The 16,304-nt window shown below is 38.4% G+C and overlaps 1 protein-coding gene across 1 annotated transcript in view; it reads left to right on the forward strand.

Annotated features, from left to right (window-relative positions):
• LOC140514336 (sulfotransferase 1B1-like) overlaps positions 1-16,095 on the forward strand; it is a 28,230-nt gene extending 12,135 nt beyond the window's left edge. Inside the window, exons 4-8 of the mRNA XM_072624545.1 lie at positions 344-470; positions 7,008-7,102; positions 11,400-11,580; positions 15,068-15,181; positions 15,837-16,095. Coding sequence (XP_072480646.1) covers positions 344-470; positions 7,008-7,102; positions 11,400-11,580; positions 15,068-15,180 — 516 coding nt within the window. The 3' untranslated portion in view covers position 15,181; positions 15,837-16,095. The remainder of the gene's footprint in view (positions 1-343; positions 471-7,007; positions 7,103-11,399; positions 11,581-15,067; positions 15,182-15,836) is intronic.
• The last annotated feature ends 209 nt before the right edge of the window (positions 16,096-16,304 follow it).

Genomic DNA, 16,304 nt, shown 5'->3' on the forward strand with positions numbered 1-16,304 from the left:
AATAAAATAAAAAATGAAGAGTTAAAAAACTTTTAAAGGACATAGTAGGAGGGCAGGAAACAGCAGCATGATGAGGAGATAGGAAGAAGTTGTATGGAGGCAAGATAAGGTGGAAGTCTACCTAAGGTGTCTGCCTAAGTCTACCTCAGCTGGGGGACTCAAGATAGTGACATTGTAAACCTCAACCCCGCCAAGGCAATTCCAAAGCAAACCTCTAGGTGCGAGCTACCAATTTTTAATCAACCTACTGATGAATCGTTAGCTTCTTTGAAGCATAAATACTTTCCTGATTACAGTTCTCTTCTTGGGATTCCCACTAAATCTCCCTTCCATCTTCTTGCAGATAATTTACATGGCAAGAAATGCCAAAGATGTTGCAGTTTCATATTACTATTTTGACTTGATGAATAAATTGGAGCCTTACCCCAACTCCTGGGCAGAGTACCTGGAGAAGTACATTACTGGGAAAGGTAGGTTGGAATTATCCTGAAAAATATTTTCATTCTTGAATGTCTAAGTTATTTTTTTTGTAAGTTTCTTGTATCCTTCATTTTTAATTTCACTTACATTTCCCAAAAGTTTCATTCTCAGGGGTGGAGCCAAGATGGCAGAATAGAAGGATGGACCTGCTGTAGCTTTCCCCCCAAAGACCATAATATACCCGTAAAAAACAACTCTAAACAAATTCTAGAGCAGCAGAAGCCACAAAATGGCAGAATGAAAGAGATTTCCAGCCCAAGACAGCCTGGAAGGCTGACAGGAAAGGTGTATCACACCAGTCTTGGAGCAGAGCACAGTGCAGTGCTGCTTTGGCCACACAGCACAGCAGGGACAGGACCAGAGTAGGCTTCAGGGCATGGAATCACAGGCAGCAGCTGCGGTTCCCAGATTTCTCAACCCACAAACACCAAATATAGCTTCAAATGTCAGTGACAAAGCTCTTTTACCTGGGTGAGAAGGGAGCAGGGTTCAGCCCTAGCCCTGGCCCCCAGGGTGGCAGAAGTCACTGCAGCAGCATCCTCTTTTGGAGCTCTCAGCCTAAAGACTCTGGGAGAATCAAGCAATTGATTTGGATCTCAGTCTAGAGTGCCGGCCCTGGGGTGAGAAAGAACACTGGCATGGTGGAGCTGGAGGTGGTTGTGGAGAGGGAATTCTACTCACAGATCCTGGGCAGAGAAGCTTGTGGTTCCTCCCAGACCAGAGCACAGGCCAAGAGAGGAGTAAACTCCTCTCCCTAGATTGTGCCACCTTGGAGGAACTGAGAAGTTACAAATCCCTAGAGTATACTCTCTATTTGACAAAGGACTCAAAAGTCAAGTAACTGGCTGGGAAAATGTCCAAAAAGGGGGGAAAAATAAGACTATAGAAAGTTACTTTCTTGGTGAACAAGTATTTTCCTCCATCCTCTTGGGTGAGAAAGAACAAAGCATACCATCAGGGGGACACATAAAAGTAAAGGCTTCTACATGCAAAACCTCCAAAATAAATATGCAATGGTCTCAGGCCATGTAAGAGTACAAATCAAGTAAGAGAGGTGGAAGAAAAATTGTGAAGAGAAATGAGAGCAATTCAAGAAAATCATGAAAAGCGAATCAACAGCTTGTTAAGGAGACCCAAAACAATGCTGAAGAAAATAACACCTTTAAAAATAGACTAACCCAAATGGCAAAAGAGGTCCAAAAAGCCAGTGAGGAGAAGAATGCTTTAAAAAAGCAGAAATCACCAAATGGAAAAGGATGTTCAAAAGCTCATTGAAGAAAATAGTGCTTTAAAAATTAGAATAGAGCAGATGGAAGCGAATGACTTTATGAGAAACCAAGAAATTACAAAACAAAAGCAAAAGAATGAAAAAATTGAAGACAATGTGAAATATCTCATTGGGAAAACAACTGACCAGAAAAATAGATCCAGGAGAGACAATTTAAAAATTATGGGGCTACCTGAAAGCCATGATGAAAAAAAGAGCCTAGATATCATCTTTCATGAAATTATCAAGGAAAATTGCCCTGATATTCTAGAACCAGAGGGCAAAGTGAATATTTTTTAAAATATTAAATAATATTTTAATATTTTTACTTATTTGTTTAAATTATTTTTAATAATAATAAAATTTAAAAATAAAATAAATATCCACCAATCACTCCTGAAAAAGATCCAAAAAGAAAAATTCCTAGGAATATTGTAGTCAAATTCCAGAGTTCCCAAGTCAAGAAGAAAATATTGCAAGCAGCCAGAAAGAAACAATTCAAGTATTGTAGTATTGTGGAAATACAATCAGGATAATACAAGATCTGGCAGCTTCTACGTTAAGGGATCACAGGGCTTGGAAGATGATATTCCAGAAGTCAAAGGAACTAGGATTAAAACCAAGAATCACCTACCCATCAAAACTGAGTATAATACTTCAGGGGGAAAAATGATCATTCAATGAAATAGAGGACTTTCAAACATTTTTGATGAAAAGACCAGAGTTCGATAGAAAATTTGGCTTTCAAACAGGAGAATCAAGAGAATGAAAAGATAAAAAGGAAAGAGAAATCATAAAGGACTTACTAAAGTTGAACTGCTTCCATTCCTACATGGAAAGATAATATTTGTAACTCTTGAGACTTTTCTCAGTATTTGGATAATTGGAGGAATTATATACATATAGACAGAGGGCATGTGAGGAGTTGAATAGGAAAGGCTGATATCCAAAAAAAATGAAATTAAGGGGTGAGAGAGGAATATATTGGGAGGAGAAAGGGAGAAATGGAATGGGGCAAATTATCTCTCATGAAAGAGGCAAGAAAAAGCTTTTCCAATGGAGGGGAAAGGCAGGGGGAGGTGAGAGGGAAAAAGTGAAGCTTACTCTCATCACATTTGGCTTAAGGAGGGAATAACATGCACGCTCAATTTGGTATGAAAATCTATCTTACACTACAAGAAAGTAGGGGAGAAGGGATAAGTCAGGTGTGGAGGGGATGATAAAAGGGAGGGCAAATGAGAGGGGGAAGTAATTAGAAGTAAACACTTTAGGGGAGGGTCAAGGTCAAAAGAGAGAATAGAATAAATGGGGGGCAGGATAGGATGGAGGGAAATACGGTTAGTCTTTCACAACATGACTATTTTGGAAGTCTTTTGCATAAATACACATGTATAGCCTAGATTGAATTGCTTGCCTTCCCAGCGAGAATGGGTGGGGAAGGAGGAAGGGAGAGAAGTTTGAACTCAAAGTTTTAGGAACAAATGCTGAGAATTGTTTTTGCATACAACTGGGAAACAAGAAATACAGGTAATGGGGTATAGAAATCTATCTTGCCCTACAAGAAAAGAGAGAAGATGGGGATAAGGGAAGGGAGGGGTGTGATAGAAGGGAGGACAGATTGGGGGAAGGGGCAATCAGAATGCCTGATGTCTTGGTTGGGAGGAGGAGAGAGATGGGGAGAAAATTTGGAGCTCAAAATCTTGTGGAAATTAATGTTGAAAACTAAAAATAAATAAATTTTTTTAAAAAGAATTTCATCTTCCCTCACTCATCCAGAGAGGGTCAGGGTCAAAGAAATGACCCCACATATTAGCAAATACATTATATGCAGCATTTTATACTCATAACCCCACACCTCTGCAAAGAAGGAAGGGAGGGACTTTCTCACTCATCTTCTTTGGGGCAAAGTTTAGGCATAATCTTTTCATGGCATTCAGTATTGATTGCTTTACTGTAGTGATTCCCATTTACACTTTTGCAGTCATTATGTGTACTGTTGTACTGATTTTCTTTATTTCACTTTGCATCAGTTTATATGTCTCCCTATGTTTCTTCTATCTTTGACATCCATCCCTTTTTACACTGTGGCAATGTTCCATTCGTGTGCCACAATTTATCTAATCATTCCCCAATCCACTTAGTTTCTAAGTATTTTCAGCCACAAAAAAAAAAGTTATACTATAAATGTTTAGGAGCCTTTCTTTTTTTTATTAACTTCTGGGGTATTTATGCCTAGCAGTGGAATATCCAGGTCAATGCATACAGACATTTTAGTCACTTTCTTAGCTTAATTCCAACTGACTTTCCTGAGTAGTTAGACCAATTCGTAGCTCCACCAATAGCATATTAGTTTTATCTGTCTTTCCATAACCCCAACTCTTTCTATCTTTGTCAGTATTTGTATATGAGGCAAAACCTCAAAAGTGTTGCTCTTATTATTAGTGATTTTGAAATTTTTTTCATATGGTTGTTAATAGTTTCCAATTCTTCACTTATGTACTGTTGCTCATATCCTTTGACCACTTATTCACTGGGGATTAGTTTTTGTTCATGTATATGTCAATTCCCTGTGTATCTTGTATATCAGACCATTATCAGAAATGTCTGATGCAAAAGAAATCCCCAATCAATTGCTTCCCTTCTTTTCCTAGGCAAATTAAATTTGTTAATGCAAAACCTTTTTAATTTCATGTAACCAAAATTTTGTGATTGCCTTTATCCTGTGCTTGGAGTAGCCAGAGTAACCATATCTTGCTTGGCAAGAAGTGTCTCTCTAGCCATATCTGTGCAAGATTCATAATCTGATTCTCTTCTAATTTTTTGTGGTACAAACTTTAATATTCAAGTCATATATGTATTTTTAGCATCTTGTAGTAAATTGTATAAAATGTTGGTATAAACTTAATGTATGACAAAGTATTTTTCAATTTTTCCAGCAATTCTTGTCAAATAGAGAATCCTTCACTGTGTAATTTGTGAACTCAGGTTTATCAAATACTAGGTTATTTAGTTCAATTGTTTTTTATTCTTCCATACTAGACTATATCACTGATTTATATTTCCATTTTTTAACTAACATAAAATAGTTTTTATGACTACTGCTTTATCATATAGTTTGAGATCTAGTAATACCACTCATGCATCATAGCTACTTTTTGGTCACTGCCCTTGGGTTTCAAGACCTTCTATTCCTCCAAGCAAATTTTGTTATTTTTTTTTCACTAGCTATATTCATTTAATAGTTTTACTGATATATCACTGAATTTGTAAATGACTTCAGGTAGTATCATTTTATCAGATTGGCATGGCCCATCCATGAGCACCTAATAGCCCTCCAATTATTCATGTTATTCTTTATTTCATTGAGGATCATTTTGTAACTATAAATATACAGATCTTGGGTGTGCCTGGGTAAGTTGATTCCAAGATATTTTATGAATTGTGTAATTACTTTGAATGAGGCTTTCTCTTCTATTATTTCCTTTTAGATTTTATTACCAAAATATCTAAATGGTGTGGATTTATGTGTTGGGGTCAGGGGGGAGGGTTGTATCACTGAAGCTATTAACTGTCTCAGTTTCTTTTCTCATTCTCTAGGGTAATCTAAGAAAATCGTCATGTTGTCAGCAACTAGGGTTGTTTTGTCTCCTTTTGCCTGTCTCTATGCCTTTAATTTATTTTTCTTGTCTTATTTCTATTGTTAACATTTCTAAAATTATGTCAAATAGCAGAGTGGGAAGGGAACATTCTTGCTTTACTCCTTTATTTATTCAAAAAGGTTCCTGTCCATCCCCATGACAAGCAATATTTGCTTTTAATTTTAAATATCCTTTTTTTATCCCATTAAAATGTTCTTCTCAGCCTATATATGGTTTTTCATACAAGTGAGTATTGTACTCCCATCAAAGGCTTTTTCTGCTTCCATTTATAGAATCGTCTGACTTTGAATGTCTTTACTTTTAATATGATTAATTGTATTACAGAGAATAAGTAGCAGAGGGGGAATACGAACCCAGGCCTTCTGACTCTAGTGTCATCATACTTCTTACAGTACCAATTGTGCCCCTGATGACATCCTTGGAATAGGAAAGAGCAGAAAGCTTCCTCCTCCAAAAAGTCCCATAATGCCAATGCATAATTAAGCCTTGATGAGTGGGGAACTGATAGATGGAATCTGACGTGGTGGAGGAGAGAAGGTCCATTGATTTTTAATACTATATTTGTCTCTTAAAAGGATTTGATAGAGGGTTTTCTTGTTCAATTTTTGAGAATAATTTGTGTAATATAGGTAATAATTGTTCTGATAGAATTTTCTGATAGAATTTCCTGGTAAATCCACTGGACCCAGATTATTGTGTTTTTTTCATCCCTTTGGTAATTTCAATTTCCTTTTCTAAAACTGGATTAAGATCTCTACCTGACATTCTATTAATATATCTTTGTATCCAATTGTCTATTTTTTTAAATTCTGTTTTGTTAGTATATAACTGTGTAAAGTAGATTCTGGTTATTCTTTTCATTTCTAATTTGCTATGATTTTACCTTGCTTGCCATGTATTTTGTTAGTTTGATTTCTTCTTCCCTTTAATCAAGTTAGCTAGAGGTTTATCAATTTTCAATTCAATTTATCAATTTAATTCAATTTTCTTTTCAAAGAATCAACTTTTAGTTTTATTTATCACTTTTACTGTTTTGATTTGCTCAGTTTTCCTCTAATTATTGAGAGTTCCTTTTTCATGTTTTTTGGGAGTTTGTTAGTTTTCTAGTTTCTAATTGTATATTAGTTCTTTAATCTTATTTTTTCCTACTGTTAATGTTTGTTCATTTTTAATCATCTGAACTCTTTTTGTAGCTCTATCCACAAAGCTGTCAGGTAATAATAATAATCTACTAAACCAGATCCTGAAAATATTCTGACCTTCCAGAAACTGATCAGCTGTTTATAGTAAATATTGCTGAGCTTACTAAAAAGAACAGAAATGCCAAGAAATAATAGGTGTACTTCACTTGGTATATTCATGCTAGAATATTTATCATACAGGCTTTCTTGAAATACAAATTTGTTAAATATTTTTAATCCTCTCATGTTCTGCTATGCATATGGCATATTTTTTTCTTTCTTACTTTATATTAAGTTCCAATATTTAAGTTTATGATATGTTTTTGTTTCTTTTATCTATTCTGTATTTGTGTTCTGACCTGAGAGTCTAAAATAACTTTTTTAATTAAAAAAATTATCTTTTCCTTTCTCTGGATTTAGTGTCCTATGGTTCCTGGTTTGCTCATGTAAAAAGCTGGTGGGACAAAAAGGAAAATTACCCAGTGCTCTATCTGTTCTATGAAGATATGAAAAAGGTAAAAGAGATTATGTACTACACTATGGCTGATTCCCCTCTATACCATGGGGTAAGATGGTTCATATCAATATATATTTGATCTTATACTTTTCACTTGTTTGCTGACTGGGGTGCTGGTCTACCTAGCTATCATTTGTTTCCAAGCCTCCTTTTGCAGATGTATGTTTCACTTATAGACTTTCCAATTATCTTATGAACTTATGAAGTTTTGACTTAAGCAGTTGGAAATCTTAGCTGATTATAAGAAACAACTTACACTCGTAACATTGTAGCATGTAGGGTCTAGTCCATCCTCTCAGAGTCAGACTCTGGGCACCCTCAGGGTTTTAGGGGAATTCTGAAGGGTTTAATGGATAATTCTTCTCAGGTCATATTCTCACTAGTGGTATTTCCCTCACTGTTAGGTGTCAGTGACTTAGACCCAAGTTCTATTTAATCTCAACGAGTTTTTGCAGAGGAACATATGCCTTAAAATATACCAAGAACAAAACTACAAACATTTCCCCTCAATATGTCTGAGGCACACTCTCTGCTAGCACATCTCAGCTTCTGAGGAAACAGGGCTCAAATTTAACTCAATTCCTAGATAGTCTCATTCTCAACAAGTTTGTATCTATATGTGCTTGACTGTCTAATGAGTCTTCATCTCAGTTACTGCTAGGCTGAGTCCCAAAGGTCACTCCATGCTCCTTTGGCATCAGCACTGATCTGGGTGAAAAGTTCAAGTGCTGGGAGGAAGAGAGGCAAAAAACCGGGTCTGTAGTCAGTCAGCCATGTGGCTGCTTTGATGGGAAGAGTCCAAGGCTTCTCACCTTATACTACTGGCCCTCACCAGATACTATAAGCAAACCAAGGGAAGGACAATGGAAGACACTAAGCTGAGACTGACTGGTGCCTTTTTGGATGATTCCACAGTCAAACAACCTCCTATTTACCATGTGGTTGGCCAAGCAGAACCAGTTTCAAAATGTCTATGTATAGTCCACAGTCACTCCTAGGCATTTCCATTATAGATCATCATGTCTCTCACACAAACAGACTCTTCATCCCCTCCACCAGGAGGAGAATTTGCATAAGCATGCTGATACACCCTGAGAATTCACCTGGAATGGGTGGATGGATGGATGGGTGGAAGGATGGATGCCAAGATAGGCTCTCAGATTGACTTCTGAAGAAATGAAGAAATTTTAGTGCAGAGAACAAAACCATTAATGGAAAATTAGGTCAACTAGATCATGTTTTTTTTACTGGGGGACTGTTTTTAAAAATCATGTTACTCATTAATTTTAAAAAGAGAAGGTAAGTACATAGATGGATAGGTTCACTCAAAGAGGGTGAAGATGCATGCTACATACATATAAAGAAAACTGGTAACAAAAGTAGTGATTTCAGTTGCAGGGACGATACTTCTAGAATGATAGGAGAACGGAGTAAAGGTACTTTTCCCAGGGTTCTAGTGGACCTTGGTCAAACTGAAACTCCTGGTGAAGCAAAAGGGGATTGGGGAATTCAGAGGAGGATATGAAGAAAGAGAAGTAAAATGAGAGAAAAAAGCATTTCCAAAGTACCTAGTCCTCAGAAAGAATATTCCCCTAGACAAAAATTAAGCCAACCATAAGGGACAGAGACTAGACAGAGAAAGCAGGAACCTCTTCCAAGCTAGCTTCAGGGGGAAAGAAAATCCCTTCTCTCTGGGCCACCTTTAGGAAAAAGTCTGAAACGAATACTAAAAAATGAAGGCTTCTCCAGGCCAAAAGAGGAAGACAAATCGTCTTTCAACCAACCAACCTCACCAATGCTTTCTAATGCTTATATTCGCTTTCAAATTCCAAAATTCATAGAAATTGACACCTCTAATTTCCCACAGTAAGAACATGGAAGAAATGATATGCAATGTGTTCTATCTCATTCTGCCTTTTTCTGACCTTGAAAGCATGTTTCTTTTCTGCAAAAGCAAGTTACCTTACTGCACATTAAAAAAAATACTTTAGAAAAAATTCATTCCATTCAAAGACCATGTAAAAGGGAGGGAGAGGAAGCCTACAATGGCAGGTGTCAGTCTGTTACTTACAGCATGACTGACCTTGCATCCTTTTACCAGGCCTGTGCAGTCTCCTTTTATCTTTTCCTGGTCCTGGTTTATCTGAGAATATTCAATTTATGTATTGTTCATCAAAACCTACAGATGGAATCTTCTCTACATTTTATGTTTCTTACTGTCAAACCAAGGAATTTTAACAGTCAGATCTGAAGTCAATGAGGTGGATAAATCTCTTCTTGAAGGACGAAAATAATGGAATTCAAGGAAATCCTTCAGCCTCACTTTGACAAGCTTCTCACATTCTCCCTGACATATTCAAGAAAAAAAAAATCACTGAAGTGCTTGACAAATTAGTTTTTTTGAAATCTCTCTCTACCCATTGACAGAATCCTAAGAAGGAAATCGAGGGGATGCAGTTCCTGGAGAAGAATGTAGATGAAGAAGAGGTCAGCTAGGTGGTACCATAGCGCTTAGAGTGCTGAGTCTGGAATCAGGAAGACTTTTCTAAGAGAGTTCAAATCCAACCTGAGACACTTACTAGCTGTGCCACCTTGGGCAAGTCACTTAACCCTGTTTGCCTCAATTTCCTCATCTGTAAAATGAACAGGAGAAGGAAATAGCCAGTCACTCCAGTATCTTTGCAAAGAAAAGCCCAAATGGGGTCACAGAATCAGACATGACTAAAACAATTCAACAACAGCCACCCAGAACCAATTAAATAGTGAAAGGCACCACTAAGGGACGCTATTATGGATCTCTTTTTTTTCCTTTAAGAAATCAGTAGTGGCACAGCAGATAGAGCTTAGAGTTAGGAAGTTCTGAGTTCAAATCTAGCCTCAGATGCTTACTAGCTATGTGACCCTGGACAAGTCACTGAACTTGTTTGCCTCAGTTTCCTCAACTGTAAAATGGGGATAATAATAGCACCTACCTGCCAACATCGTTGTGAGGATCAAATGCAGTGACACTGTATAGTGCTTGGCACATCGTAGGTGTTACATAAATTCTTATTCCCCTCTGTGCCCATCATGAGTACTGAAGTGAACACAGGCACCTTTGCCATAGGTTGCTATAGTTTCAACTCTTCATTGTGCTGCCTCAGATTCAGTCTAAAGAAAGGGGGTCAATAGAGAGCCTTTTGTACCCTGTTTGATCACAGAGGGTGGGGTAGCTATGACTGCCAGGGAAGTGTAAACAAGTCCGAATCATTCCTTATCTATAGCCAGTGAGCAGCTTGTGGGCCAGGTGGAGAATGGTCTACCCTTTTCCTTTTTCATATTCCTGATGGGCAGAACCACAAAGGGAAAATTCAGGACTCAAGTGAAGAAAAAAAAATAAACGTATTCAATTTTCTTCCTCACTTTTTGACCAAGCTCCTATTTTCTGCAGTCCTTTCCCTTGATCTTTAAGAAATGCAATGAGATCAAGTTCCCAGACAATCAAAAACCTAAATCCAGTCTCAGAGGGTCCTCTCTGCTTCCCAGAATGACTACCCAGCCTCCATCCTTGAAGAGGAACAAATTCAAAGCCCTTAGCCCTGACAATTGAGTCAATTATTTATTTAGATTTGGGCTTGGTGAGGAGAGGAGGGGCAGAGGACTAGGAACAGACCATTTCAATTATAAATCACTAGGGCTGATCATATTCCTTCTCTTTCTCTACTTTCTTCTTTGTACAGAAAAAGAAATGAGAAAAGGACAAGGTTACTATGCAGAGTTATGTACAATCAATAAACACACCTTGACAGAGAAGTGCTAGACTAGAGGAGTAACAGAAGACTGATATTTTCAGAGCCTAAGTATGGATGTGGCAGCTAAGTTGCACAGTAGAGCACTAGGAAGACTCATATTCCTAAGTTCAAATCCAGCCTCAGACACTAGCTGTGTGACTTTGGACAAGTCACTTAACCCTGTTTGTCAAAAAACAACAACAACCACCCTAACCCTATTCTTGATACTTGGCAGGAATTAAGGTAAGGTCAGTAAGCAGTATCCCATCAGTTCTAATTACCATCACCTGGCAAAGGCAACCAACAGCCCCCCCCCCCCCCCCCCCCCCCCCCCCCCGCCCACTCCCCCACAAAAATCTTCCAAGGAGTGGGGAAGCAGGGGAAGGATGCCTAGGGATCTAATGTATTCCTTGACCCCCAATCCTCTCTTCCATCATCTCTCCCTGATATATTCCAGAAAAAAACAAATTCACTGAACTACTTGGCATACTAGCTTCTTTGAATTCTCTCTCTACCCATTGGCAGAACCCTAAGAAGGAAATCGAGAAGATGATGCAGTTCCTGGGGAAGAACTTAGATGAAGAAGTTGTGAAGAAAATCATCCATCATACCTCATTTGAAAAGATGAAAAATAATCCCTTGTTGAACTTCACAAATATATCAAGTAAAATGATGGATCATAATGTCTCCTCTCACATGCGGAAGGGTAACTATTTTCCTGAGATTTCCAATAACCATTTCTGTGCTCTCATTGTTTGGTGTGGTGGGAAGAAATTATAATAATGATGTCATCATCTTCATCATTACTATAGAGATTAGCATTTATGTAGTGCCAGGCACTGTACTAAGTGCTTTGTAAGTATAATTTCATTTGATCCACACAACAGCCCTGGGAGGTAGGTGCTATTATCCCCATCTTATATAGGAGGAAACTGAGGCAGATAGAACTTAAGTGTCTTGCTGAGGGTCAGGCAACTAGTTAAACATCTGAGGGAGGATTTGAACTTCTTATCCCCACTCTAAATCCAGCACTCTATCCTCTGCCCTCCTAGCTGCCTCCAGTTGTTCTTTTCTCTAAGTCAGAATTTCTATACTTTTTCAGTCCCTATTCCATTTTGGCTTTCAATAAACCTTACCATATCCTCAATTTAATATGAAAGGAAATCTATTCTAGAGTGTATTGAGTTTATGCATATAAGAAAGAGACTAAACTTCTCATATCCCTGAGGGCATATGTATTCCAGGTTGGGAAACCCTGATCCATTCAGAGTAGTGGCTAGATTAAAGTTTGGTGGGTTTGTTTTGTTTTGTTTTAAGACAGAAAATTAAGACTTTTCATATATACTGACCTAGATTTCTCCCTCACTAAAACACTTTGGTTTAAGTCACAATATGTAGGTGACAAATCCATAACAGTCTGGATATATAAGACAAATCAACTAAAATTAGCTGATTATTTGCTTTATCCCAGAATTTTTTAAATAGCAACTCCCCTAATGCATTTGCAACACATTTTTATTTACAAAAATTTTATTTACACTAAATATTTCAAGGTTGGTAGTTTTTCTGACATAATAAAGGAATCATGGAATCATAGAAAGAGACTTGGACCAAACCTTAGAGGTGGTGACATGGCGAAACCCCTCCTCAGAGTGGAAATTCCACTTAGTATATCCCCAACAAATAGTCATCCAGTCTCCACTCCAAGACCTCTGGTGAGGGAAAACAGATTCCACAATTCTAGTGGGATTTTCCTTTTGCTAGGCTAAAATTTGTCTCCCAGGAATATCAAGGTTATGCTAGCAAGTGTAGAATAAGCAAACTGGAGGAGAGAAGGGGAGTGTAAAGAAATGTAGGCAGGCAAACCTTCCATCTATATTATTAACATTAACAATTTATTAAGTTTAGACAATCAACAAAACAATAAATCAATCCCTGATTTGTGGTGATTGTCATTCCTGAGTTTTTAATGCTCATATGGGCAGCTAGGTGGTGTAGTGAACAGAACATCTGCCTGGAGTCAGGAAGACCTGAGTTCAAATGTGATATCTGACACTTAGCTGTGTGACCCTGGGCAAGTCACTTAACCCTGTTTGCCTCACTTTCCTCATCTGTGAAATGAGCTAGAGAAGGAAATGGCAAACCACTCCAGTATTCTGACAAAACCCCAAATGGGGTCATGAAGAGTCAGACATCTCTAAAATGACTAAACAAGAAAAAATACTGATAATGAAATTTTAACAATGGAATCTCAAAAGGTAGTTCAAACTGGCTCCTGAACAGCCCTATGTGTAATTTCTACCTATTGCTCCTAATAATGAATCAGGAGCTAAGCAGATAACCCTTTAAATATTTGAAGTTTGTAAGTGTGCCCCTCTACATCCACAACAGTCAGGGTTGTTCTCCTCCAGGCTAATCATTCTCATTTCCTGCAACCAGCCTTTCATATGCCACAGGTTTCAAATTGCCATCACCACCCTGGTCACACCTTCTAATTTGTGAATATCCTTTCTGAAGAGGAGTACCCAGGACTGATCACAATACTCCAGAGATAGTCTGACAAAGAGTATGGAAGTACAGTGTCATGTTTCTGTTGATTCCGTCTAACATTGCTTCTTTTGGGGAGGGGGACTGGCATTATAGGAGGGCTACCACATCACAATGTTGACTCATGTTGAACCTACAGTTTGGGGTTTTTCTTTTTCTTTTTCACATGAATTGCTTTCATGATCCCATCCAAGGGCAAATAACTTCTTAAACATTTGTATAGAACATTACCTTTAGCCCTATTCTCTTTAGTTTCAGTCCACCGTTCTGGATCTTCGTGAATACAAATCTTTCTGTTTGATAGAGTAGCTCTCCTTCTCTGCTTCATGTCACACAAGTTTGATGAGCAAGCCATATAAGCCTTCATCCAAGGAATTAATAAGGATTTCAAACAGAAAAGGGTATTGTATAGAAAAGACTACTAGATACCCTTATCCAGTTTGATATCAGTTTAATAATCACCTCTCTTTGGATTGAGACAATCTGAACCCACCTAATTGTACGCTACATCTCCTCCATTACAAGGATGTCATGGTAAAAAAAACTCATCAAAATCATCGAAAGGCATATTAGGATCTCATGGGAAATTCATCAAAAGTCTTATGTAGGATCTCATGGAATTGTTGTTTGTCCTTAGTTCCCGAAGAGGACCTATGACATCAGAAAGGTGATGGCTTGCCTTGCAAGTGAATTGGATTCAAGTGAGGCAGAGTTGTGCAAACTCATCAGTCTCATTCTCTCCTCCTATCAAAAGTCCTATGTAGGATCTCATGAAAACACTGTATCCCAGGGAAGAGGGCAGTAGAAGGTAGCATAGGCTTCCCCTTTCTCAACCTGTAGAAGTCACTAGAAGACTATTGATAGCTCTCCACTTAGCCTCAGTATTCAGCTCTCTTTCAGAGAAATTCCAGCAGCTGCCCTTCTCCAGCCAATCAGCAAAGCAGAACCTCTCTTGCAAATTCCCAGCAAAGAAACCAACCAGAGGCTATTTCAGTGGGAAGCTGGGTGGTTCTTCTTGTGCCTCTCCTGGGCTGGGATTACTCTCTCGCTTCTTCTCTCTCACCTCTTCCTATACTTTGCTCCCAAAGCATTTACTCATACTTCTTAACAAGCTCATGACTCAAAGCAGAGCCTCCAATTGGCCAGAGACCCATATCTTGATCTTTTGAGATAAAACCCAAGAACTCTCAGGGAGGTAGCTAGGGGACCCAGTGGGGAGAGCGCTGGACCTGGAGTCAGAAAGACTTGGGTTCAAATCTGGATTCACATACTTCCTAATTTTGTGTCCCTGAGCAAAGCATTTTGCCTGCCTCAGTTTCCTCATTTATAAAATGGGAATAACAATAGCACCTACCTCACAGAGTTGTTGTGAGGATCAAATGAAGTGATGTATGAAAGCAAAGCATTGTATAAACCCTTGATGTCTTCCCCATTCTGTGCTTGGAGAGTTGACTTTTTGAGTTGGTGCTTATGTTGGACAAGAGAGAATGGTGCAGAGGTACAAAAATAAATTGGGGAACTTTCCAAAGTATCAAGGCATCCCACCCATGCTAGTTCATAACCTATTCCTTTTCTAAGATCTCACCAACAATTGTCAGGGTAGAAATGGCTTGGAAGTTTCATTCCCTTTCTTTTCTGTTTTCCAGGAATTATTGGTGACTGGAAGAATTTCTTCACAGTGGCCCAGAATGAAAAATTTGATGCAATTTATGAGAAGGAAATGGCCAGAACCACACTCAAGTTCTGTACAGAGCTCTAAGGTGACCCGACTGTCAAACGTGTATTTCTATGTTATAAGTGAAAGGCACCTGTGACTAAACACAGCCCCATCCCCATTTGGTGGGGCTTCAATGACTTCTACCAGTTTCTCACAGCACTTTTCACATCCTTATGAAGTCCCTGGCCAAAAGAGAGTGTAAAGTTTCACTTTTCCTTTGTCCTGATTGCTCTGAAAACAGTATACAACTCATGACTACTTTTCTCTACCTTTGTTTTTCTTCCTCCCCCTCTTCCTTCTTTTCCTCTGATTCATTCTTCCTTCTCTTTCTCTTCCTTATCTTTCCCCTTCCTCTTTGTCCTTTCTTCTTTCTCCTCCATCTTCTTCTTCTTTCTTCTAATAAAGGAACTTCTATGGCTCATCACTACAAAAGAAAAAAATGGCAGGGTTTAAAATAATTCAACAAAATCTCACAAAGGCAGAAATCATAAAGGCTGGCCCTGGCCTTCCATAAAAATGTGCAAAGAATTACTCAATGCCTGATCAAACTCCTCTTTTCTACCTTGTTCCCAGAGTCAACTTGTTTAAGGTTAAACGGCAATAGAGCAAGCCCAAGAATTTCTAGGAAAGGCAAATTCAAATTGTCATGAGAATTGGGTTTTTCTGACTCTTGGCAATCTAATTTGTTCTGTCTTTAGGCAAACTCTTCTTTATGGCAGAAGGCACCTTTACTCCCTGTCCCCAGAGCCCCACCTCTGTGCTCTGGGCACCTCTTCAGCCTATCCTGTGAGGACTTGGCAGACTCCACTCTCAGTTTTGTTGACTGCATGCTATTATGAAGTCTTGATCTTGTTTTGGGTTCCCTGGTACCTGAAAAGCTCCCTCCTCATTTTCACTTCTTGGAGGGTTATGTGGGGATTGTAGTTGTCCAACTCACAATAAAAAAGACTGAGCAGAGCTCTGAACCAATAGCACTTTATTAAAGTGTCCATGGTCCCCTCTAATGAAGTGAACCTCAGATCTTCCTCATGATCTGAGAGATGCCCCCTTCTTCCAATACCTTGTTTTTATAGGGTTTGATATCTAAATATCCAAAAGAGACATAGAGAAATACAAAATCTAATTGGTTGATAGACCTTGGCTCTTGAGAACCAAAAATGATATAT

This window comes from Notamacropus eugenii, chromosome 7 (genome assembly GCF_028372415.1).
Source record: "Notamacropus eugenii isolate mMacEug1 chromosome 7, mMacEug1.pri_v2, whole genome shotgun sequence".
Lineage (NCBI taxonomy): Eukaryota > Metazoa > Chordata > Mammalia > Diprotodontia > Macropodidae > Notamacropus > Notamacropus eugenii.